General features: G+C 31.5%; 1 protein-coding gene across 1 annotated transcript; it reads right to left on the bottom strand.

The window, feature by feature from the left end:
• Nucleotides 1–676: 676 nt before the first annotated feature.
• LOC132726255 (chitobiosyldiphosphodolichol beta-mannosyltransferase-like) lies at nucleotides 677–27,040 on the bottom strand. Its single transcript, XM_060711534.1, has 13 exons — nucleotides 26,701–27,040; nucleotides 25,918–25,998; nucleotides 24,697–24,800; nucleotides 16,257–16,405; nucleotides 12,000–12,089; nucleotides 6,540–6,650; nucleotides 5,181–5,293; nucleotides 4,830–4,868; nucleotides 4,165–4,227; nucleotides 3,025–3,135; nucleotides 2,245–2,359; nucleotides 1,275–1,350; nucleotides 677–903 (listed from the first exon to the last, which is right to left on the bottom strand). Exons 1-13 carry the CDS (start codon nucleotides 26,897–26,899, stop codon nucleotides 739–741), a joined length of 1,416 nt encoding a protein of 471 aa, XP_060567517.1. The 5' UTR covers nucleotides 26,900–27,040; the 3' UTR covers nucleotides 677–738.
• Between the last annotated feature and the right edge of the window lie 29 nt (nucleotides 27,041–27,069).

Below are 27,069 nucleotides of genomic sequence, written 5' to 3'. Positions count from 1 at the left end.
TTAATGTAAAAGTCCTACATCTCTCGAGACCCTAGTACCATGAAGTATATAAACTGTGTAAGTCACAGTTATGTTAACAATGGGGGAAATATTGGCGAATTTCGCAAATTTACGAAAATTGCTAAAATTGTCTCTAGCATAAATATCAACCAACTTGTCATTAAATTCTACCCTTGCACAATTCACTAATATTTCCTCACGCAAAATGTCTGGAATTTTAAATTCGCTACCTTTTTGACACATCGAAATATCCACTTTTACAGTATAGTATTTTGCATAATTAATGCACATTTTGTAACTTGGATAATGTATGATTAAAACTGTTCTCAAACTAATAAACTTTGTTAAGATTAAGGTAGTATAACTGTAATGCTTTCCCGCGAAGCAAAAAATTCTAAAATCCACTAATATCGTAGCAAATCGGTTCCGGAACATGGGCATTAGATTATTTACAATCACTTATCCTTTATCACTATGTATTTAATTTAATTCTGGTTATAAACGGTTAGAATCATTGAATACAGAAGATAGTGAAAAATAATGTTGGGGAAATAACCGATTTATTACGATACTGGCCAATGTTAGAAACTTTTTGGCGGGAAAGGATTGCAGTAAGACTACCTTAATTTTTTTTTAACATTTATTTACTAATAAAGGCTTGTGTACAGCTTAATGACCCTGAAAAAAATAAATACTCCAGAAAACACAGATCAACACTATTTTTTGTCACTAAAAATATCACTGAGATTTCTTGTCGTCTGCTGCATTTCCAGAATGGTCGTCAAATATTGGTAAAACAATTTTAGTCCAGCACTCATGCCATCTTGAAGATTGAAAACCAGTCAAATTTTTCCTAAATTGGTCAAGTTTTTTGCTGTTGTTTGGAAATCCTTTGAGTAATGTCTAAGATATAAAAGAATAATGTAAATAAGAAAATACTACAACGACTAACTCCTTGCTATAAAATATACATACCGTGAATTTATTTAAGAATGATGGATTCCAAAAATTGCAAAAGAAATGAAATTCAAATCATATAAATTGGGCAGCCACTATAAGACACAAGAACTATAACTGCAATTTCTTACTAAATAAATAAATATTGAATAAATATTACTTTATCAACATACTAGAGGGTAATGTTATAGTAAGTAGAAATGATCATTTAGTTTCTCTGACAATGGGAAGGCATCGCTTAGTGTGTCTTAATTATAGTGAATACTGACAAAATCAAGACCCTTATTAACAATGTCTACATCCAATTCTTCACTTACTTGTATATTATTAAATAATTCTTTACTGTCCTTGAATATTAGACCATTCTCTTCATGTTTCACTAACTCCTTTATACTGGAGTAAAAAATAATTAAATTCAATTTATATCAAATCTTCTTGTTTGAAACATAGCATCAATATATTTGTTTATCCCTAAACAATGAATTTTGATTTTTTAAAAATCAATTTTTATACCTATCTAAGTGTCCTTTCTGATCTAACAAAAAAGAAGACTTTATAGATGAAGAAGCACATACGACTTATTTTTTTTTGGTTAGGTTTTACATTGCACCAACAAGATATAGGTCATATGGCGACTCTCCAGCTTTACTGATGGAGTAAGACCTCAGGAGTACCTCAAAGTATTTTTTTTTCAGGCACAAATGGACACCTGAATAGAACCATCAACAATCTGTAAGGTAGCTGAATAACTTCCATACACAAAACAATCCAAAGCCCCTGTTTGGATTCAAATCTACCACAGTGAGGGGCATGTGGTTTTGAAGTCAACCACTTGGCTACAGATGCCCCATTCTCTTTTATTTATTCATAGAGATTAAAAGTACCAAATATTTAAAGGCTTATCAAGCCTCCCAAAATGCCATTAAACAAATTTTTCAAAAGCTTCTTATTTTTCTTGTTCTTTTACAGTTCCTGAAACATAACTCTGTTGCCATTATTATAGCATCACCATCTTTAGCGTTCTAGCCATTAGTAAAACTACAGTGATTTAGTAGTATGTAATAAGCATCTTACATGCTCTGAAACCATCATTAAAACATCATTTAACATAGGGCTGTCTTTTCTACACAAGAATTTCATTAATTTCTTATGAATTCATAATGTGAATAATAAAATAATGCTTAAATGTGCCTTTAAAAAAACGTTAGTTGCTCTGGTATATTTTAAAGCCCAACAAACTAATAAAATAGCTTCTTCAGAAACAGGGGAATAGGGGAGAGAACTCACCAGTTAAAATGAATAGCACAAACAGGCAGACAACAACCAAACATATCAACAACTTTCATAGGAAGGTCAAGGCCACTGGATGACTTATGTAGACATATACCAAGATCTGCACTCCCTAAAATAAAGAAATGAATCATTCTACATACAGTGAAGCATTACGAAAAACAAAATAAGATAATAAAAAGAAATTGTTAAATCAAAGAGCTGCACAAGTAGCCAACAATCAGTAGGTCATTTCAAAAGCAAAATATCAAAATAATAAATTTGTTAGAATCAGAATGAAGTATCAAAGAGCTGCATAAGTAGGCAACACACATTCAGTCAATTTTTTCAAATGCTTGTAGACATCTGTTTGCCATTACTATTTCAAAATGGGCAATAAATCAACATTTTCAAACATATACTATTACTTTATTCTAGCTTGAGGAAATTATTTTGTATCATTAAATATGCCATTCATAAGGAGGCTGCCTGTGCTAGAAATAATGCAAGATGGAAAATTGCCATATGACCGTTACAGAGACTTTGTGTGACTTAAAATCTAAAAGTATCTGTTAAAGTAACCACTTTTGACTAAAGTTCTAAGTAAATAAGGGGCATAACTAAAAAAATATAGCTATCAAAATTATGCCCCTTGTCTTACAACTGCTTCTTGTCATGATAAAGAAGTATTCGAGTAAAAGGCTACATAAAAGTTTTTTTCATAATGATAACAACCACAATGCCCCCCCATCAATCACAATAGCTTGACTTTTTCAGGAAAAGATTAACTGAACTTACCTAATAATAGTGGATAATCTTCTGGTGTAAGCCAAGGTAAACAAAATGAAACATGATTCCAATGTTGTGATTCTATCTTTTCTCTGTAAAATTCCTTTAAAGGCCCTTTACCTGTAAATTAACAATTTGTATAATTCTAACTTGGAAACTGAAAATAAAATGTTACTTTTGGTTTATACAAAACAATGTCTCATTTGAGATTTCATTCACATACAATATGCACAAAACAACATTATCACATCTATTTTGGTAATTTTTATAAAGTCTGGAGACATTGAATAAATAATATACAAACACTTAAAACTCTAGCTGTAACAACAACTTGCCTTTGACCTTAGCTTTTGCCATCAGTATAGAGCCACTGGTCAGACTGCCCTTTCTTACAGTCTTGCCAGGTTCTGTACTGTTGGTAATTCAATTTGTATTTGAAATGAAATCACTTAAGACATGGAATGGGCTGTGTAGTCTGACCAGGTTCTACAGTATTGATGGTTCAATATTTGTTTTTGTCATTAAATCACTTAAAACATTGAATGGGCCGTTCTTATTTCAAAGCAGGTTAAATCTATTACACAAATGTCAGCAGGTTATGGTTTAACCCAGACCACCAGTATAGAGCCAGGTCAGCCTGAAAATCTGTGTAGTCTGAGCAAGCTCTATACAGCTAGCTTCCCTTCAACTACTTATAAACTGTTCCAAATTCAAAGCATCTGGTGGTCGTCATCAAAATCATTTTTTTTTTTTAATCAAAATAATTATTTTGGAAAAACAGTGTGAGCAATAGACTTACTCCAGAATTAAGAATATTTGGGTTTATTTCAGCTAATCTGTACGTACAAACAAACTTTTACAATTACAGCTTCGAAAATAAGAGCAACAAGTTGACTAATCTATTGTGACCGGTAGTGCATTGTGAAGCTATAATGGTAAAAGTTTGTTTGTACCTACGACTATTAGCTAGGAAAAAGCCATATTTGCAGAGTTCCTGATAACATATATTGAACTGAAATTTTGAACACAAGAGATTAGACAAGACCTAAATCAAATGGTATATAAACCTCTAAAAAGTTATTTCCAGAAGTATCATGTAAAAACAACCCTCAGTCAAGTCACTTTAAAAAATAACAAATTTCAGAATACCTGTAATAATGCAGACTATATTTGGTAAATCTGCAGATTTTGTCGAAACTTGCTTCTCATATGCTGAAAATCAAAAATATTTGACTTTTATAAGTTGTCGTCACATAGAAATATCTATTATAGCTGATTTATACATGTATTACTATAATTCATGGTAACTCTTTATTTTCAAAATAAGGATGTTATTTATACAGCTTAAGTCACAACAAATGAAACATAATTATGAGTTTTAAGAACATCAATAAATATTAATGGCATTTGTCTTTTCTTTAGTATATTGTGACATCATTACGCAGATGCATATGATTCAGCTTTTTTTTTTTTTTAAATCATTTTGGTTTTAAGTCATTCCAACACTGTTCATATAGTAACTTCCTAACTTGTCTGATCTAATAACCTCCCTTTAAAGCTAGCTGAATAAGTTTTCTGACATGAAAGAATCCAAGGCCCCTAAAAGGATTTGAACCCACAGTAGTAAGGGGCTAGTGGTTTGAAGTCAATGACCATAACCACTCATCTATGGAGGTCCCATGTTGGAATCAGAAACAATATTTCAGTAAAAGCCAAGTGGAAAATCAAAACCATGTTAAAAAGATGTTATAGAGATCAAAGTTTCAAGTCTTCACAATTTAAACCATTTTTACACCAATACACTTTCATTTTACCTTCAAGTGCAGCTAATAAAACCCCAAAATCTTCATCCTCTGAAATAAATACAAAAATATTATTCACAGTTTTATAACATTTAGGTCAATAATTTTGCCACAAGTCATTTGCAACAATCTTCACTATTACAAGTACTTAAATGAGCTACATTTATTGAAATTATTCAACATATTAAGTATACACATTCACCTATATATACAGAGTCATAAAAAAAATAAAAAAATTCTGATTTAAATCCCCACAAAAAATAATTTCACACGACATTTGTATTTTTTTTCATCAGATTTACTGGAGTTTCAACTATTTTCTTTTGCTATTTTTTTTTCAGGCCACAAAAAAATTTAACTGACCTGTCCAACTTGTGCTACTGATGACCATTGCTGGACGACTCTGTAAATAATATGCATCTCCGTTGCCATTGGTTACTGTGAAAGCTGTCTCATCTGAACTTACTGTGCCACTCCTAAAATGCATGTTTTAACAGTATGATTTATAACTACATATTATTAAAGTGACTCCACTGAGGTGTTTTGACATGATTGGACAGGAAATAATTTTCTTAGAATTTTGTACTATTTGATGTAGGTCTTAACCAGTAACTTGTGTGAAATTTTCAGATCAGCTGGTCGTTTTTGATCTTAAAATGAAGTGTTGCAATGCTTTTCACCCAAACCGGGCTAAGAATCGCACAAAAATTTAATATTCAATTTAATTCTGAGTATATTTCATTATAAATGAAACTCATTAAATTTAAGTGCTTCACTAAGTCATGATCTATGTAAGTATTTCAAGTTTATGTTTTTAGGCTTTCTAACATAGTGGAGCTCCCTTAAAATGTTGACTTATGGGTTCCTGCATGCCAGAAGGTAATTAAGCTAATAAGTTTATGAATGGTTAGCATATCTACATAAGTTCAGAGCTTGCAATAAAGCATGGCGGGGTACAGAAAGTTTTCATTCATAAGTAAAGCTGGAACGTCAACAAATGACTTTAACCATATCAAGGCAACCTAAAATCTCACAGAAAAATTATTTTCCTTAAAAAACAGTAATAATGACAGGACAAATAACAAAATTAAAGAGTAACAACAATTATCATTAAAATTTAATGATGTTCTTAAAATTTCACTTGTGCTGTATTCAAAGGGACTTTACTTAAAGAAAATTTGTCACTTGCTTAGAAGGTATTATCTCCCTTTAACTTTGCTTCATGAAGTAACGCTCTAGATCATCAAGACAAACAATTTTGGATTGCAATTTTAAAACACATGTCTTTTTTAATCTGTCAAATCATGTAGGTAATAACGAAAATCTAAAACTTTTTATAACCTAAATTCTTGATGCTATATTTAGAGTTATAACCTTTGCCAACACAATTCTTGTTTTCTTCTTTCTTTGCAAGTACATGTATTACCAATGAATGCAAATCTTTCTTTCCTTTATGCCATTAATCTTAACCCTTACCCTCAAAATATTTTAAATGGACTTGTCATTAAATTAAATTAAATCATTAAATTTAGGCTAAACCATCCATCATTTTTAGTGAAAATTTCAAAACATTTTGTCACTGAATAGAGAGTGAACAGTGCAGACCTAACCATAATCAGATGGCGCAGATGTGTTGGATTATTTTGGCCTGCACTGGCCGCATGGGTAGATTCATTTTCCACCAGTAAGCTAAGGGTTAAGAGAATAAATTAAATTACTTACTTTGGTCTAAACACATCATATTCTTCAGCTAATCTAGTGAACAGTTTATGGCGATCGTTCAATGCTGTCTCCTTGAAAATATGAGCTGGTCTGTCATACATAACTGTTGCTCTGTAAACATACCACAAAATATCATTTAACGTCTCAGAAATGAATTAAGATTTTTCTCTGAAAAAAAAAAAGGCAGACACATGTTTTATAATAAAGATATAGTATTAAATTTATAATTGCTACATAGTCTCTTTGTAAATATAAAATAAACATGTTTTGACTTCACACAAAGTAGATGTTGTCTTTAAAATTCTACACACTATAGGTGGTAATAAAATGAATATAATTATAGTGTCATTAAAAAACTGGCTTTTTTTTCCCAGAAAAAAGACCAATTTTACTTGACCTGTAATAGGGAACCCAGCTTCTGATACATAATATATCCATTCTTTCATTCAAGTTGAACTTATTCCGTAAGAATTTCATAGATATCAAAAAATTTCTGTGCTAAAAATATTTTACAAAAGGATGAGTGTAGCATATCTTTTAAATGAGATTTTGAGCATGTAAGATGCTGACCATGTGAAGAAAGCAGGGTTAAATGCAGAATAATTGTCATAGTCATAAGTTTAGTAGCAGAAACATAAACGAAGTGTCACTTTGTCTTCCATACAAAATACTATAATACATTTTTAAATGGCCAATTAGCAAAAAAAAGGTTTAACTACATGACCAGAAGCATAACAATATACGCCAACAATTTTTTGGCCATATAAATAACCATTACAATAAAAATATGAGCCGCGTCACGACAAAACCAAAGTAGTCTGATCAGGATCCATGCTGTTCGCTATCAGTTTCTCTACTTGTAATATTGTTTGTAAGCGAACAGCATGGATCCTGATCAGACTGTGCGGATGCGCAGGCTGGTATGGATCCATGCTGGTCGCAAACGCATTACGTTGGTTTTGCTGTGACGCGGCTCATATTTCCATAGTCAACTATAATCCTCATAGCTTTTTACTTCCTTTAAGGAAATATAATTCACCGACAATACCTTAAAAAATCATATAAAAGGAAATAAAAACAGTGTCTCACAAAAGAGAAAGAGGAAATATTCTCCTGTCCTTTTGAACTTTGAAAATCGAAGTACGCATATGATATTGAATAGGTGTATACGCAAATAAAGGAAACAAGAACTAGGCGATTTCAGCCTAGAAATGCTGGGTTCATGTCACACTTAGATTAGATCTTCCCACATTTTCAACACTACAGGTGACTATTTCCTTTACACCATGCTTCACATTTCATTACAAATAAGATCATAAGTAAGTCATGCTTTTTCTCTCTAATTGCAAATTGCATCTTTTTTCCCAATCTTGCTCTATTTTGCAATGTTTCCTACCCCCAACCAACTCTTGAAGTCATTTCATAAATTATTACGAAAAGGGACCTAGTGTTGAAGTTGTCTGCCTCTCAAACAGATAAGGATTTTAGACCTACCTAAGGCATGACCATGTTTCCGCTTATAATATGTAATATCAACACTTATTAGACCAGAATTAGTTATACTCTTAAATATTAATGTTTTCTTCACAATCAAACTAAAACAGATGTCTTGTGACATTCCGTCGTCTGCAGAATTACAACAGGACAAAGGCAAAGCTTTATGCCTCACAAAGAAGGGCCATAAAATGCGAAAACAGCACAATCCAGTGGCCTGAATTGTATAATAAAACAAAATAAAACTTCTCTAAAAAAATATTCAACTGCTTTTTAAGTTTTCAAAGATTGTTTGATTTATGGATATACGATCAGTTTGATTGGCAATTTCTATACAATCAAGTTGATTGGCAATTTCTATACAATCAAGTTGATTGGCAATTTCTATACAATCAAGTTGATTGGCAATTTCTATACAATCAAGTTGATTGGCAATTAATATACCATCAGTTTAATTCAATTTTTTACTTTGGTGTGAATATCACACAGTCAAATGAAGCTTGTATCATAGCTTGGGGACTTTTCTAGTGTTAAATCGTACACACAAACATGCACAGTGCATCAACTGGAGTGCAAGTATTTTAAGTTACCCGCACTCTACAGCATGCTCATTGATTGGCTCATTTTTTTGGGGGTTTACTTATTGTGACGACAGAGAAAGGGATTACAATAGAAAAGTCATATTCACATGCTCATTTATTTGGTCATTTTTTTCCGGGGTTTCATATTGTGACGACAGGGAATGTGTTTTTATTTTTGCCTATGATAAAAAAGAGAAAGAACATCAAAACACTTAGCAATCTGATTTATACTCAAGGCCAAATTGTTCAAATCAGACAACCTTGTGTTATGATGCTCTTTCTATTACTTAATTCATACCTGAAATTATACTTTAAAAATTTCCAAGCTGACCAATAAATAAAACAAAGGTTTGTTCTTTAAAACTGATCAAGACCATTTTGTGACCTCACTAGATATCAAGATGTTAACAAGAGCGATCAGTGATCACATGTGTCGCCTCATGACGGCCAATTTCATGTTGGGACAGACGGAAAACACGTACAATATGCGCAAGGACTTGAGCTACAGATCAATGCTGTAAACTTTCATTGAAATTGCATCAGTAGTATAAGAGAAGTCGTCCGGACAAACTTTAAAAATAAAAAGTTATTAAAGGGCCATAACTCTGACAAAAATCATTGAACCGGAAAATGCTGACAACATGCACAACTAGACTTGGTACTGATCATTCCTGAAAAGTTTGGATGAAATTGCATCAGCAGTTTATGAGGAGTAGTCTTGTCAAGTTTTGTGACGGACCAACAGACGGACAGACAGATGACGGAGAAGTGATCCCTATATGTCGCCACTACTCCGTAGAGGCGACACAATAAATGAACACAATTAAGACTTTTATTATCTGCTGGAATCTATTCTCCTAAATTATATACATCTACTAATAGGTGTCAGTTTACAAAGTAACAAATAACAAGAACCTTTCTTTAATTTACTATTTTCTACCATGTTTTTTAGGTGAGGCCGTTAAATTGTGCCGTTTAATGAACAGCGAAATGTCATGAATACTTACATCAGTATAATTATGTATAAAATCATCACACTTTCACTATTTTAAGATTATCTTTATACCTGTTGCCATGGATATGTAATAATATGTATCACGTAATACCGTATTCCAACATGTTATGGTGCTAATCATGATAACACCTTTACATCTGAAATGATATGTCTATTCTATATACAGATATTTTTCAACGAAACCATTCACGAAACCATTCACGTCTGAAGGTACTGGGTTTTAACCTTTTAACAAGGAGACAAAATGTTAGATGTCAGATAATTTGGCAAGTATGCAAATCGTTACTATGTGGGCTTAAGGATTTTTTTGGCACGGATGTGACAAAGTGTGAAAGAAACACCACACTTTCGACTCCTTCACTTAAACAAAAAAGTGTAAAATATCATCTAAATATGATTATAAATATTTATTTCAATTATTCCATTTTCACGGCTATTAGACTTCATATTTTTACAACAAACAATTCTCATGAGCTACATGTATAGAATGACTGCATTCGAAAATAACTAATATTAATTGTTTCGACTGGGTTCTGTATAACACTGAATAAATTATTACATATATAGAGGATATTGAATGAGTGCAGGTTCAATACTGAATTTATTGAACAAGTTGAAAAAAATTATATTACGAGAGCCTGAGGCGAGCAAAATAATTTTTTATTCAACAAGTTCATCAGCAATGCTAGCATTTAGCATGTCTTTACATTGTGTTTGTATAATGCAAATGACATGACATCAAAATATATGCGCAGCTGTTCTTGTTTAAAAAAATTTAACTTACACTCACACAATATCTTCTATATAATTATGTTAATCTAATGTTGACTAACAAATTTTTATTTACATTCAAATTTCCCAAATGTTAAAGCAGTATGGACAACGAAGGTACCTGAATAGTCGCCCAACTGACTGTTGAATGCGGTCAAATATGACGACTCATCAGGTGATTTTCTTGACCAATAACACCAGTTAAGTCCGATTTAGCAAAATACTTTGCATTACCAAACTTATGCAATACGTCATCAAGTGTTTTGAGTGAGTAGGGTGTACGCCTAATTGCACTATTAAAGGCACATTATGCCTCAAAAATCCATATTTATTAAATTCTTTAGAAATATCAAACACGTGTTTATTAATGTTTTGATAATGGATTTAAAACATGTAAAATACTTAATAGCTGAAGAAAGTTGGCTGAATGTTCAGTAATGTGTCGTAAAGGTAGCAAAATGTAAACAAATAGTATTTTGACTTCCATACAAAATACTAATTCACTATAATTATACCAATTGCCAACAAAGCAAAAGAAGCAAAGATAGTTCATCTATATGGCAAATGAGTATTTTTTGTGGAAACTGTAACAAGATACCAAAAATTTGAAATTTTTTGAGAAATAAAAATGATAGCATTTCTGAGGCATAATGTGCCTTAAGCAAACAAGGGTTTAAACAAAGATGTATATCGCCATTACTCTTTTTGCAGTAACAACTATATTATAACACCATTCAGTGGGTGTTGAAACCTTAGCAATTACCCCCAATTTTTCCATTCCTATACGTTCCTGTTCCACTTTGAGTATCTACATAATATTTTCTCTCGAAATAAATTTGACACTTCATTTAATGCAAGAGTAACTATAGAATTCAAGGACCGATAATGGCCGAGATATGATGCCATATTGTGACCAATTTCATAAAAGACTAAAATTTCAACGACTTTAACATTGTAAAAAACATCTTCATCATGTGTTTTCAGTATCTGAAAGACTTCATGTTTCAAACACTTTAACCTTTCAAATTTTTTTATTCTTTTTAAATGAAATGTTATTATAAGACCGTAAAACTTCAGAAATTTCAAAAATGAATACAAACATAGTTTTATATAGTTTTTCCCTCTGCTAATCTTTGAGTAAAATTATTTCATCACAGAAATTTAATGGAATCTATGAAATTCTTACTAAATATTTCTAATTTGAATAAAACATATTATTTATTGTACAAACTATGTATGGGAAACTGCGTTCCCTATTACAGGTTAAGTTGGTCCATTCTTAAAAAAAAACACTGCCATTTTTTTATTCATATTGTGGCCTCCTATACTGTGTAGACTTTAAAACATATAATATCTACTTTGTTTAATGTTAAAACATGTTGATTTATATTTACAAAGAAACAGTGTAGCAATTTTCAGTATTTTCTAATATCAAATTTGAGCAAATCAATATATCTTTAATGTATTGCTATATATATTTAATGTATTGCTATATATATAATATATATATATAGCAATTTGGGTTAACTATATTGCAATACATCACAAAACATATTTGACCAAAATCGTGGCATCCCCTACAGGAAAGTTTATATTAACCTTATTCCCCAATTGTCCTGAAGATCCTTCTGCATTGCCTTGGTAACACAAATGTTCTGTGACGAAAATCTTCCGAAGAAATGTTCATACCTGAAGTATAAAGTTTTAATAAACATTAAAAATAATCATAAATTGTAGTAGAACATTTTTGAATTACATCGTATATCATAATTATACAAAACTAAAAAACATGATCCACTTCTGGCCATAATAATAGTTCAGGAGAAACTTTCTTAGGGTAGGGTAGTCAAAAGGGTAGGGTAGTCGAAATATTTTGACATGCCAAGCTAGATTCAGAAATATTTTTGTGTTTGGTTAGAATCTGGCTTTTACGACATATTGCCAAGACACAAAATAGCACAATATCTTGTCAAGCAGTAAAATTAGTTGGACCAACGGTAGGGCTAAAATAGATGTGTGTATTTCTACTCTGTATAGTACACATTTGTTTATTTATCTGTGTTTTTTATGGGTTTTTTTTTGTGCTGATTAAAAATTTTAACACATTTTTTGCCCTATAACAGCAGTCAGACCGCAGTTTAACAATTTCTCTGCAAGTGACCGACTACTAATTCAAAAGATTTTTTCAATCAATGGTGAAAGACAATTTACCAAATGACTCTCAGTCTGATATCAATTATCTGAGATTTTTGCCTCCGCTGAGGATCAAACCTGAGTGGCCCTTTGATTACAAATCCAATGCTTGCCAAATTGAGCTAAACTGGCAGTACATATACTAGTACATGTATGTTATTTAAAATTTGTCCAACATCATTGTCAAAACAGACACTAATCATGGGTCCATTGCATTAAGGAAGGGCTTATTGAAAAGCTTAGACCCAGCAATTAAGATCATTTGTTTTTTTTTGCATTAAATACATAATGTCGAAATAACAGCAAGCTAGACATTTTTGGTCATTGAGTCATTAAAACACAATAAAATTCACATTACTTTTCTATAATTTATTATAGGCTCTCAGGCTGGGCAACCCTTTTTTTTTCATCCCCATAATACTCTCAGGGGGTCCGATTGTCCCCTCAAACCTTAAAATATTTATTTCATACAAACATAAACATATCTTTCTTTAATCTGTTCCATGGCAACTGATTGATCCATTCACTATAATTCTAAATACAGATTCTATACAAATTACTTTTATCATAATAATACATGTATGCCATTATGTATAACAAATCTGAACAAAATAAAAATCTTATATAATGACAAGGATCAGGTGCAGTTACAAAATCTAATTAAAAGCTACAACACAATCTTCTATTCACAGTGAATTGATTCCCGGCATGTCTTCAGTACAATCCAAAAACTGATTTTTCCTGATTAATAAGTGTTCAAATATAGCCGTCAAGTTCTCATTTACGGTATCTTCCATAACTTGATACAGATTAAAATATACATGCACATGTAATTATGAACAAAATGTGGTCTTAGCTGACGTTACTTCAATATGACCTTCAATATATGAATAATTATGCACTTGACCTTCAATTTCTATGAATAATCATGAACTTGACCTTCAATAGCTATGAATAATTATGAACTTGACCTTCAATATCTATGAATAATTATGAACTTGACCTTCAATAGCTATGAATAATTATGAACTTGACCATCAATTTCTATGAATAATTATGAACTTGACCTTCAATTACTATGAATAATTATGAACTTGACCTGCAATAGCTATGAATAATTATAAACTTGACCTTCAATATCTATGAATAATTATGAAATTGACCTGCAATAGCTATGAATAATTATGAACTTGACCTTCAATATCTATGAATAATTATGAACTTGACCTTCAATATCTATGAATAATTATGAACTTGACCTTCAATTTCTATGAATAATTATGAACTTGACCTTCAATATCTATGAATAATTATGAACTTGACCTTCAATTTCTATGAATAATTATGAACTTGACCTTCAATAGCTATGAATAATTATGAACTTGACCTTCAATTTCTATGAATAATTATGTAATATCATTATTTTGAAACCACTTCTGAAACATAAATGTATGTCCAGAGTCTGTGATCCAATTAATTTCCATGAAAAGTAAAAAATTCAATATGACTTTCAATTTCTATGAATAACTATGTACTTTCTATAATTATTTCGAAACCACTTCTATTCATTGGAATATTACTGTTAATATGTCAAAATATACAAAAATAAACATAATGAGTATGTTGATATAAATATATATACAGTGTATCAATTGCCGTCATGCCAAGTACAACATCACTTACAAATATTTATTGTACTCAATATCTATTTTAGAACTTTATAATGTATAAATCATATATTTCTGCTGCCTTAAGTTTACAAATTTTTTTTTTAATTTTGAAAAAGAATTATAAAATACATGTACCAAATAATTTCCAAAATACCTGTATGAAAGAATTGTGTTTGTATATAACCTAATACAAGCAAAATGGTGAAGGTAAAACCTTACTAAAAATACTAACTACCAATATAGAGCCAGCCTCTCCTGTACAAAATATATCTATTCAGTAGAGATCTTACGGATTTATTTAAATTAGACATTACAATTTCATAGATTTTGATTTTTATTTGATATACAGTTTACTCAAGGATGAGCATTGTAAATCTTTAAACTAGTTTATTAAATTTCAGTTAATTCAGTTGATAAAGTGGTAATTACACAAAATATATTATATAGAATATTAACAAGAGCCATGTCAACATGGCCATCCCCAGCCGAATGTGTTTGCTCATTGGAAGATTATGTATATGTAGTAGAGCGGAATAATTCCATTTTAAGAGGTCTTTTGGTAATGAAAAACTGATGGCTATAGTGATTACAGATTTGAAACCTATGTGAATACTGATGGCTGAAAATAACAAATTTTACAAAGGGCAATTACTGAAAAATAATGCAGGGTAGGTTATCATTCTTGTGTGCTGCATCCCTCCTCAGTAAAATCTATCCACCTATGAAGTTTCAAGTTGATACCTCAAATACCTTTTGAGAAAAAATTGAATTGAAAAATTAAGTATGAAAAAGAACAAAGGGCAATAACTCAAAAATTTTAAAAGGTAGAGTTATCATTCTTGTGCAGTGCACACCTCCTGAGTGAGATCTATGCACCTATGAAGTTTCATTTTGATATCTCAAAGGCTTTTTGAGTTATGCTCTGGACAAAAATTAATTATGAAAAATAACAAAGGGCAATAACTCAAAAATAATACAGGGTAGAGTTATCATTCTTAAGCACTGCACTCCTCCTCAATGAGATCCATCCACCTTTAAAGTTTCAAGTTGATACCTCAAATACTTTTTGAGATAAGCTCTGGACAAAATAGCATGAAAAAAATACAAAGGGCAATAACTCAAAAATTGTATAGGGAAGAGTTATCATTCTTGCGCACAACATTCCTCCTCAATAAGAGCTATCCACCTATGACATTTCATGTTGATATCTCAAACACTTTTTGAGTTATGCTCCACTCAGGTGAAAAATTAGGTATGAAAAAGAACAAAGGGCAATAACTCAAAAATTATGAAAGGTAGAGTTATCATTCTTATGCACTGCACACCTCCTGAGTGAGATCTATGCACCTATGAAGTTTCATGTTAATATCTCATAGGCTTTTGGAGTTATGCTCTGGACAAAAATCAATTTTGAAAAATAACAAAGGGCAATAACTCAAAAATCATGCAAGGTAGATTTATCATTCTTGTGCACTGCACTCCTCCTCAATGAGGTCTATCCACCTATGAAGTTTCAAGTTGATAACTCAAATACTTTTAGAGATATGCTCCGGACAAAAATGTCGGACGGACGGAAGGACCGAAGGTCGGACGGACGGACGGAGACTATTTCTATATCCTCCGCCGAAAATTTTCGGCGGGGGATAATAAAGAAGTTTTACAAATAAATTTCTGCTGTATTAAAGCATGATGCTTACATATTTTCTTCATTATTGTAAATTCTCCAATTATATAATCACTGATTGATCAAAAAGGGTTCTTCCGTTATTTCCGATGATCGATTATGATTTTTGTCCTATTAAGAATAACCCTGTCTCACCAGGCTTTCACTGCTGACCATCTTCAATTTTTTCATCTTGAAATCCCCAATATTGAGAATGGACTGTTCTCAAAATGGGAACTAAAGTTAAAATATAGATTTAAACACAATAAATATCTTAAATACACAATAAAATTCTTATTATAATTACAAGATGAAAATATGACCTCTCACCATTTAGCGAACTTGACCAATGGGTTTGTGTGACCTAGAGACATGGCCATTATTGTGTAGCCATAGTTGTGCCAGTCGATGACCATCCTGCTGCCACGCAACCAGCTCACTACCCACACAACCAGAAACACTGGTATACATGGTGGATTCTGAAAAAACACTACTTCAAATTAGGTACTTTACATATATGTGTAAACAACCCTATGGGCATTTGTATTGAGTGTGATTTGTACAAGAAAGAAATATTTTACTTTGTAATTAAAGACGAAGTGGACTTCGCTTTTTCATTAAAACTTGTGCGAAGTAATGAGATTATGGGTGAAGTAGTCCTAAATTTGAGTACATTTTAACCCCTGTACTGAGTGGCCCTCTGCAATAACCTCTTTATAACAACAGTATTGATTCCTTTCAAAATTACACTTCACAAGGACTTTAACCTCTGAAGAGCAACCTCTAAGATGCAACCAAAATTTTTGGACACTCCAAGGGGCATAATTATAGGAAGCAACAAAATGTGAATGACTCAAGAATTCTTCACTTTTGTGGTAGTTAATTACTGCAACAGATTCTACCTATGCAACCATTGTGGCCCAAGTTCAGGCATCACATTCTGTACCATCTTATCTGATGGTTAAACTTATTATTACATGTAATATTTGAAATACTTATGGAATATGCACAGTTTCAACATTAAACCCATACATGCCATAATGTCCCAGATGTCGGGGATTGTCCCGGAAATAAGGTGTCTGTCCCGGAGATGATTTATGTCCCGATAAAAATAAAAATCTAAAATAATCTACTTTGGAGCCAGAGATTTTTTATTTTTATATAATCTTATTGACAAGTTATTATTAACTATTCTAGAACGCTAATAATAAACGAACAATTATCCCCATACAGCATTGCAATATACAATTTAATAAACCTAACTATATCTTAGCAACAATTAAATTAAAGGCAAGAATGGTAATGGTAATACTTTCAATATGTAATATTTTTATAACAATTAAATCTGTGTAAAAGAGTTACTGATTTAAAGTATTTTTCCTAGTAAATGTTTCCTTTTTTAAAGATCATGTTGTCTGTCTATAAGATAATGTCTGTCTATATTAGTAACCCAATAAGTGATCATGTTTAATTTTTACTTTAATGTTATTTATTTATGATTTATCAATAAAATTATCATTTATTGATTAGTTAATAGATCAATTTAATTTCATTCATTCAGTCATTCCATTCAATTTCTTTCATTCATTCACATTCCTTCCTTCCTTCCCCTTCCTTAATTCATTCAAACTCATTTCATTCATTCATTTCATTTAATGAATGAATGAATTAATTAATTAATTAATTCAAACTCATTTTATTCATTCATTTCATTCAAACGCATTTCATTTATTCATTCATTCATTCAAACTCAATTCATTCATTTATTCAATTTCATTCATTCATTCATATTCTTTCAATTTTATTCATTCATTCAATTTCATTCATTCATTTTCATACATAAAATCATTCATTCATTCAATAAATCAATCAATCAATCAATCAATCAATCAATTAATCAATCAATTTCATAAATTAATTAAATTTAATCAATAAATCATTTTCAGTCATTAATTAGAATTCATTTAATCAATTTCATTAATTAATTAATTTACACACCCTATTTTTTATTACTTTATTCATTGATTGATTTTTTTAAATTAAATTCTTTCAAATTACATCAATATTTATAATCTCATTCAATGCATGACAGCTTCACAAGCTGAATTTTCCCCTCACTGCCTTTTTTTTAGACAAAAGCAGGAACCACCAGTATAAGTATATTACAACCTTATTTTTTACTATCTTTTTCACAAATTAACCATCATCCAAAATAAATCTTTTATAGAATAAATTTGTGAAAAAGATAAAGATAATTCTAAACTTATTTTTAAATGAGATATAAATGTACCCTGATGAGAATCAAACCAACAGAGGCAAAGAGCAAGTGATGACTAGTCAGTAAACTTCACCACTCAGCCATGTGGCTTCAGTGGCAAAATACTTCTTTTAAACCACTCAAATTCCGATTGCAAAATTCTCCTCTGTAACACAACAATTCCAGGATTTAGTTCAGCTTTAGAGATAAGTATGATAAACAAGTAGATCATATTCCCCTTAATCACAATTCCCTAATTATATTTCCAATTAGAGACTTTCACAGCATGGGTCCTAATTTTCCATTTTGCCATTCCCTTGAATAAGGATATTAAAACTCATTGTACATTCTTTGTTCTGCATAGTGCTATGTCATGTATAGACCATTTTTTCACAGTTCAATAATCGGAGACACTGACCTCAGAAAATTGTCATTCATCCTTGCCTTTGAAGAACTACCTCTACATGACCTTTTCTGAGGTCATTTACTCTTCATGTACTAGTGCTCTCGAAAAATGACCTCATCTGACCTTTATAAGCCCTCCCACACTGACCTCTTCAACTCTGAGTAACCCTATATGACCTAAACATTGTATTTTGACTTTTTCATCCTGAGAGAACCTGAGTCAGTGACTTAATGTATCATTAATGTGTTTTGTGGACAAGTCCATTTAACAGATAATGGCACAATTTCCAGCCCCCCCCCCCCCAGTATTCTACTATTATAAACTCTTCTTTATTTATTAATGAGAAATTCAGACGGTCTGAAATAACCATTATGATACAGAAGGGGTGACAGCTTAAAACTCATTAACTGACACTTGAGCTCACTTTATGGCTAGGTAAAATGGGAAGAAAGAAATGTAAAAAACAAAATGCTACCTCAACCTCAGGCATAATAAACTCACCAGAAAATAGTTGTTATAATATTGTCATTACAACAAGAAGAGACCTTATTCCTTACAAATATATTTATAGACTATTAAAGTATGCATTTTATTGTTTTAGCAAAATTAATTATCACATTAAAATTATCACATCCTTACAGTTTTTTTTCAATTTTCCTCATTTAAAAAAGTAGTTTCTGTTTCTACTCTTATGATAAGCATGCATGATGATTATAATGAAGCATTTTTTGTATTCGATCTAAATTTCAAACAAGAGAACTGCATGTTGGCCAAAAATCGCTCACCTTTTAGCAAGAAGAAACAACTCCTAATATTTAAATAATAATAATTTAGATATTTAAATCCCTAATTATATCAGCCAAATACTTTAAAAGATGTTTTTAATTAGTTCTATCATTATTATAAGTAAATATGAATTCTATTTTTAGCAGTGGAAGTTGTCTTGTTCAAAAGATCAGAACAATTTACAATCCCTGGGTTAGATTTTGATAGGCATACATTTAGAATGAAAATTTATATCACATAATTTATGTTCCTTTTTATGTGACCAAGTTTCATTAAGACCTCTAAAAATTATTTTCTTTCTTTTCTTTTTTTTTTGATAACTCAATGGCTATTACTCTACAGTGCCTTGGTAAATTCTATTTGTAACAAGTTTGGTCAGGAAAATTAGCTAAGTAAATTAGTAATTATATATTCTGACCATGTCTTATTAGGATTCCCCAAATATTAGTCAAGTTTCCATTTTACACTACTAAGCTATTCTATTAACTAACAAGGGCCATAACTCTAGAATGTTTGTATCAACTTTGCTTCTATTGGTGCTTCGATGACATTATTTGTATTATACAGATAGCGAAATAGTTTCATTTTCATCCTTGAAACATTAAGATGTCAAAATATCAAGGCATTTTACTCTCTTTCAATGGCTTTATGCCTGAAAAAAGATATAATAAATGTACTTGACCTAGTTTAAATTTGGAACTGTCCTGTGCTATTTCAAGAGAATTCAGTATCAAAGTACTGAAACTGAAAAGCCAATAATTATACCCTGCCTATACCCATGTGACCGGTGCATGAATGAAGTTCATTTTTTGCTATTCTGAGTCCGTACATTTTTGAATTTTTCTCTAGAAATGATGAGTGGTTTTGCCCAGATTGAAAGATGGACAAGCCTATTATAGTATTTAAATTGGGTAAGTGTTTAAGTCTGACCAAACTTAAGACTGCATGGTGGCATTATAAGGCAAGCTTAAGTTTGTTAACATTCAAAGAGTTATTCATATGTCATTTTAGCGTATACCATATCATGTCATATCATATAAAGTCAGTTTGCTGGATTTGAGAAATGGATTTGCCCTCCTCTGAAAAAATTGATTTTAAGTCTAAACAATTTCAATTGCAAAATACAAAATATCACCTTTAGGTCCATACATGTATAAGATTTCTGGCATGGTTGGAGTTAAAGCAGCCTTCAGTTTTTAATTTCTGTTGGAAAAACAATTCTGTGTTGTCTCAAACTAAGTATTTCAAGAATTTTATCTTGGAAAAGTGCATCATATCACTGTTAAGCCTTCTGCAAAACAGCATCTGAGAGCTATTTATAGCACGCAGTAATGTTCCTTTCTAAAAAATAGAAGCCCAGGAAATAAATTGTCTGCTTGACTAATTTAGATAAAGAGGGCGGTCCAGCAGATTAGAAATATCAAGGGTTTCCTTATGTTTATGTATTTTATCGTCAGTAAATTTTCACCTTTATTCTTTAGATTTAACAATTATATGAAACAATTGATCTAAAATAACATATTTCACCTTTAGAAAAGCGGAAGGCCACTATCTGCCTAGATTGGACAAGTATGAAGACAGACAAGGCTCTATAATGAGGGCAAAGGTCAAATCACTTTTGGTTCTGTTAGGGAAAATTAAATCTTTGGCCGAGTTGATTTTGAATTGAACCGAATTATGTGTTACGTACGATATACATGCCTGAATAAAAGTTTATTTCCTGGAGCAGGTGCTATTTCAAACCATTTAACATCATATCAATGAAGTAAAAAACACATACAGACTTCATTTTTTTTATTTCCCATCTGTTTTAACAGAGAGGCCAGAAACTTGACACCAGCCAACCTACCTAACCTTAAGAAGAAATTCCATCTCATTAGACATAGTGAATTGTCATATAAAATAAACTAATGAGACAGACAAGGCAGTCATAACTTTACACTGTCCATTAATTTTAACAATCCTTTAGAAAAGCTATTAACTTCTGTGTTCTGAGCCAGTGTAATCACTGTTCATCAAGGAAATGATATATGGATGAACTTTTTGACAACAAAAAAAACAACAAGAGCTAGTGAAATCTGTGAGTTTTAACAATAAAAACACCTTTGATATACCATACTGTTTCCAATTAACGTCTACCCATTCTAATCAGTGCCCAACTTCCCTACCATATTTTGTAGGGAAAAAAAACCTCCTACCTTATAGACTAATAATCCATAATAAAAGAGAAATCCAAAAATCAAAATATTTTTATTCAAAAATAGCTATTAATGACACTCAAGTATTATGTGAAATTATTAAGAATAATATATATTCCTGTATTATATATTAGATCATAAATAGAGGATATTGAATGAGTGTAAGTTCAATACTGAATTTATTGCACGAGTTGAATAAGATATTATGTGAGCCTCTGGCGAGCATAATATTATTTTATTCAACAAGTTCAATTAAGTCAGTAATGAACTTACACAAATTTAATATTCTATTTATCACATACCCAAAATAAAGTCCATTTAAACCGAAAAAAAGAGTCATGTTTTTATTGACGCGCCTATAGAATAATGCTAACATTAAGCATGTCTTTACACAAGATTGATTACAAAATATATGCACGGCCATGCAATACCATTTTTACGGAGTCGCAAAATTTGCACGGGTATGTGATAATAATGAATAGTGATTTTCATAATTGAATTATATCTTTGATAAATATATTTTAAAGCCCATTTTAATAGTTCTAATAAGACCCCCCCTGCACCTTTTGAAAAAATGTAAGCCCCCAGAAGGGGCATAATAGAGTAGAGACAAAAAGGTTTCTATATATTTTAAAATTTTTCCATCCTACACCACCCTACCATTTTTTTAAAAGGGTACTTCTGCATTCTTTTAAACCCTTTGAAATTTTCACAATTTCAAGGGGCTGTTTTGTGTTCAAGGACTAGAAAAAAATTTTCTGGGTGTTAAATTTTTCAAAAAACCATTACCGAAAAACCAATTACGGGAAAACTCAAAATAAAAATGTTTTTTTTGGAAAAAACCCTTTGATTTGGTTTTAAATTTCCATCCAAAGGAAAAATTAATTTGTGTTTTAATTTACAAACAAAAGTTTCGTCCCTACTAAATTTTCATGCTGGTTTAATTTTATTTTTACAGAAATTTATTACAGTGGGTGAAAAATTTTGGAAAATTTAATTTAAACTATTCTTTTTAAAACCCCCTTTTTTGGAAAAAAATCTGTTATTATCATGATCAACATCATCAAGTTTTGTTTATAAGTTTTTCAATATATACATTCTCTTTCTTTTTCCTGGTGAATGAACTATCAATACCTAAGAAAAATGTCCTTCTTTGATTTATAAAACATTGCATCCATACTTCATCTCGGAACGTAATATTTTCAATACCAGTGACTTTAAGGACTTGCTTAATGCCAAAAGTATAGAGCCAGGCCAGCCTGAATTTATATCTACAGCTGGACAAGATTCAAAATGCAATCTAGCATGTATATATACAATTTGCTACATTATGTACCTACCTACCTCCATGTATGTTAAGCATTTTAATATAAATAAGTGCTTTTTTTAATGGCTGCAGGGCTGACAACTTGAAGAAGAAACTATAGAAAAGGAGAAAACATTCCATCTTATATTGAATTAAGAAACAATATCATTATCATTTAAATCTGCAAAGAAATACCTTTTGATAAAATGAATCTTATTTCAGTTGATCATTTTTTCAACTCGCAAGGATTTTACAGAAATAGCGGAAATTATATATTCTGTGGTTTTTATTTTTTGGTTGGGTTTTATGTGGCACATACATAGAATATATATAGGTCATATAGTGACTTTCCAGCTTTACTGGTGACAGAAGACCTCCATTGTTTTCATGCACCTCAGATGAAACATAGAATTCTGTAAGCTAGCTGGATAGCTTCCTCCAAGGTCACTGTCAGGATTCAAATCCACAGTGGTGAGGGGCAAGTGGTTTGAAATCAAGGACCTAAACCACTCGGCCAATATTTTGGGTCAAATTTCAAGCCTTAGAAGCACTTTCACAATATCAGAATAAAACTGACGGATAATGCTTGCTTTGAAAAATCTGAAAACACAGTGACTGTCTTTATCATGAGGAAATCTAAAGAAAATTAATAATTTTAAGCTTCAGTTCCCTTGACCTAATCCACCTGAATTTCCCACATGGGTATAAATTTACGGCCAATGAAAAGTAACAATGGACACCAAATATCTAAGGTATCAATCAATAATTTTTATGCTGCTTCTCAAAAATGTTCTTGTGAATTGAGGACAACTTAATGAAGAAGCTCCACTGAGGTCAAAGCCTAAAAACACATAAATTTCAGAATCTTACATAGCTCATCTGGTGCAATAAAAAACTGCATTGTATGAAGAAAAAAATATTTTGAGCTAGGAAGATTTAAACACCTTCCACATTTAGGTCTTTTTGCAAAATAAAAATGATTATTGAAGAAAACAATGAGATAAAGATCTGAAATTTGGCAATACATTTATAGACCTCCAGTCTGGTTTGTCCTAAAAAATCTAAGGGTGTGAAGTCCCTTTAATATGCTCTGTCCAGGTTTTTTTTGGGGGAAACGCATATCTCAAATAGAAAGAAACCCTCCTAATTATAAAACCAAAGAACATTTTTGAATTTAAAGCAAGCCCACTGCAAGGATACAAATTTTGCAAGGTAAAGATTAAGTGAAGAATACACAATCAAAACAACCAAAGAAGAAACAGTATATTTACATACATAACTACAACATTTGTAGCCATTTCACTGAGTATATTTTCCCTTTCTACTCAGGGTACCATCTTTAAGGCAATACCAATATAAAGAGGGATATATCATTTGTTAGAGTTGTTGATTTTTTTTATGGTACCTTTTTCATCATAAAAATCATTTTATTTTAAATTCATTCACTTTCTTTCATTTATACCTAAAATATATAAGAAATTCAAATGAAAAATAAGCATCAATCTGTTATGATATTAGATGAAGTTACAGGGCTTTTTTTCACAGGTTGGGGAAGCAGCCCAGCCCTTAATTTTGGGGAAAAATTACATGTTATATTTGCAAAAGGGGAAGAAAAAACTTGATGTAAATTCAATATTTGGGGAAAACTGCATGATTTTAAAGAAATTTTCTTTGGGGAAGCAGCCCTATACCGGCCCCTGTTATAGAAGGTAAAAAGGCCCTGAGTTAGTTCCTTTAATTTGCAGAATTATTTTTATTGGTAAATACATTATATAGCTCTGGCGGTGAAAGTGTTAATTAAATCAAAATTCAAATACCTGTATGAGTATATATCCAGATTTGGGCAGCAAAAGCAACGACAAACCAAGTGTTACAGACTGCCATATGACTTTGATACCATACAGTAATAATTTAGGAAATCCTGAAACAAGAAATGGTATTCTTACATTATATAAATATATCAATATATTAATATAAATTTTCTTCTTTCTTTGATTTTTGAAGAAAACATATCTGAGGTCATATTTTGATAGCATGATTGTCTTTTTTTTCAAAAGATGGGTTAAAGTTTTATTGATATAAAAGTCTATCAAACATATTACAAAAGCTGTTGGTAGGACATCATGCTCTACAATTCTCAGTGCTTCATAGAACAACAAGATTATGTAGAAGTTCAAAAAGGGCCATGAAAACTATGTTAGAATGATGTGCCTTGGTCAGTGACCTATTATGCTCCAAAATAAGTATGTGAAGTTTCAACCCATTCCCTTCAGTACTTTTTGAGATACCAACTTACACACAAAAAATTGACCAAAGTGTGATGCTGACACAAGGGTGAGTACAAAAGCTCTCCATATTCTTTGAATAGTCAGGCTAATAATACCAATGTATTAGGGCAACAGTGAAGGATGTTGTCAAGCTAGATTTACTTATTATTCAACTCCAGTGACCTTCAACAAGAGAGCCATCATGGCCTTTCATGCCTTAACAGAGGGCAAAATTTAATTACCTCTGTCCAAAATCATCAAACCATGCCCAAATTTGAACTTGACCTGCATTTTCTTATGATATATCCACATGTCAAAGTTGAGTGTGTGTGAACTCTTGCCAAGATAATGAACAGAAACTAATGTTGATGGAATGACAGAGAGACAGAATGGGGTAACACTATATGCCCCAGCCATTTTATTAAATCCTGCCAATCAGGCTTCAAAAGGTTTCTATTCATATGATACATAACTGTCAATCTATCTAAATGGTCCAAACTTATGAAATAAACATGTTTTGATGTTCCACCCATGCTTATAATTATGATGTTGTGACAATAATATATGGCATAACTGTGTGTTATATAACTATAAAGCAATAGTATATACATAACTGATTATCTAAATTAAAATAAGACAAGCTAATGTCATGCAATAAATTGTTAACATTGATGATTTTAAATTCAAATACTAAATATCAAAATTATATATCATCCAGGATTCTAATAATAAAAATTGTTACTGTAGAATATTTGGAAGAAAATTTCAAACCTTTGAAAATGCCGGGTACTTCCAAAAGGTTGTGAATATCCACCTTTTCATTATTCTTTAAGTCAGCTTGAATCTCTGACCCTGCAATTAATAAAGTAAAACTGTTTAGCATACAAAAAGTATTATTCTACGGCAACAGTCATATGGTATATGTATAATGCCCTTGCACTGCAAATTTGACAAATATCTTGTCGCCAAAACAAAACCACCCCACTGACCCAACAGTGCACAAAAAGAAGGGAAGAAAATGTGTATCAAAGTGTGGGGACAAAATCCGCAAGAGGTCAGGTTGCAAGAGGTCAGGTATTTCAGTCTCAGAGTTTCAGAACAATTTAATGTTTGGAGGGCGGCGCCCTTGGATCTTACACATCAGAGGCTGTCATTGCCATCTAGTTGCATATATTATTTCCCATAAGGAGTAGAACATCAGATTTCTAATCCCAGGGGTTTTGGGTTCCATTACCACCATTGGTGAGAAATCTCTTTCCACTTCAACAAGACAAACCATTGCCATTACCTGTTACTGGTTAGGACAGCAAGAAACCCGACATGTTACCCAATGTAAAACTTTTGCAATCAAAAGGCGGTGCAGATAATACAAGAATCAGCAGCTTTTACCATTCTTCTATCTAAGCATTGCCTTGAGAATTCTACAGTTGTTTTTTAGTAACTTTTTATACTGAAAACTGCAGGGGATAATTATCAAATGTTGCTATTAATAACTTTTTGCCTAACAAGCATAATTCGCAGTTCATTTCCATTACATGATTACATAAAACATACCCCCATATCCAACTATATCCACATTAAAACCACATTTAAGAAATGACATTGCATGGTACTGCATCCTAGGACTTCTGCCAATGTCTCCCAAAACGACTATGCATACACTTCTTTTTCCAGCCACAAAATAATTCAACAGGATGTACAGAACAAAAACTGTCGGAGGTAACATAAGAAATATAGTTCCAACAATCAGCATCTTTGCAGGTTAAAGTTTTCGGTTATTTTCTGATTAAACTTTATAAACGTAAAGTGAAAGTAAACGTCTGTTGACATGTGTCATTTAATGAAGTGACTTCCGCCTCTTGCATCATTGAGTAAAAAATAATCCTAGCGGGCCAGACGCTTTTGAAAATATTGAAGAAGGTA

Source organism: Ruditapes philippinarum, unplaced genomic scaffold, assembly GCF_026571515.1.
Source record: "Ruditapes philippinarum isolate M1 unplaced genomic scaffold, ASM2657151v2 ctg4015_1_1_1_1, whole genome shotgun sequence".
NCBI classification, from domain to species: domain Eukaryota; kingdom Metazoa; phylum Mollusca; class Bivalvia; order Venerida; family Veneridae; genus Ruditapes; species Ruditapes philippinarum.
This window is presented reverse-complemented; position numbering and strand designations above follow the sequence as displayed.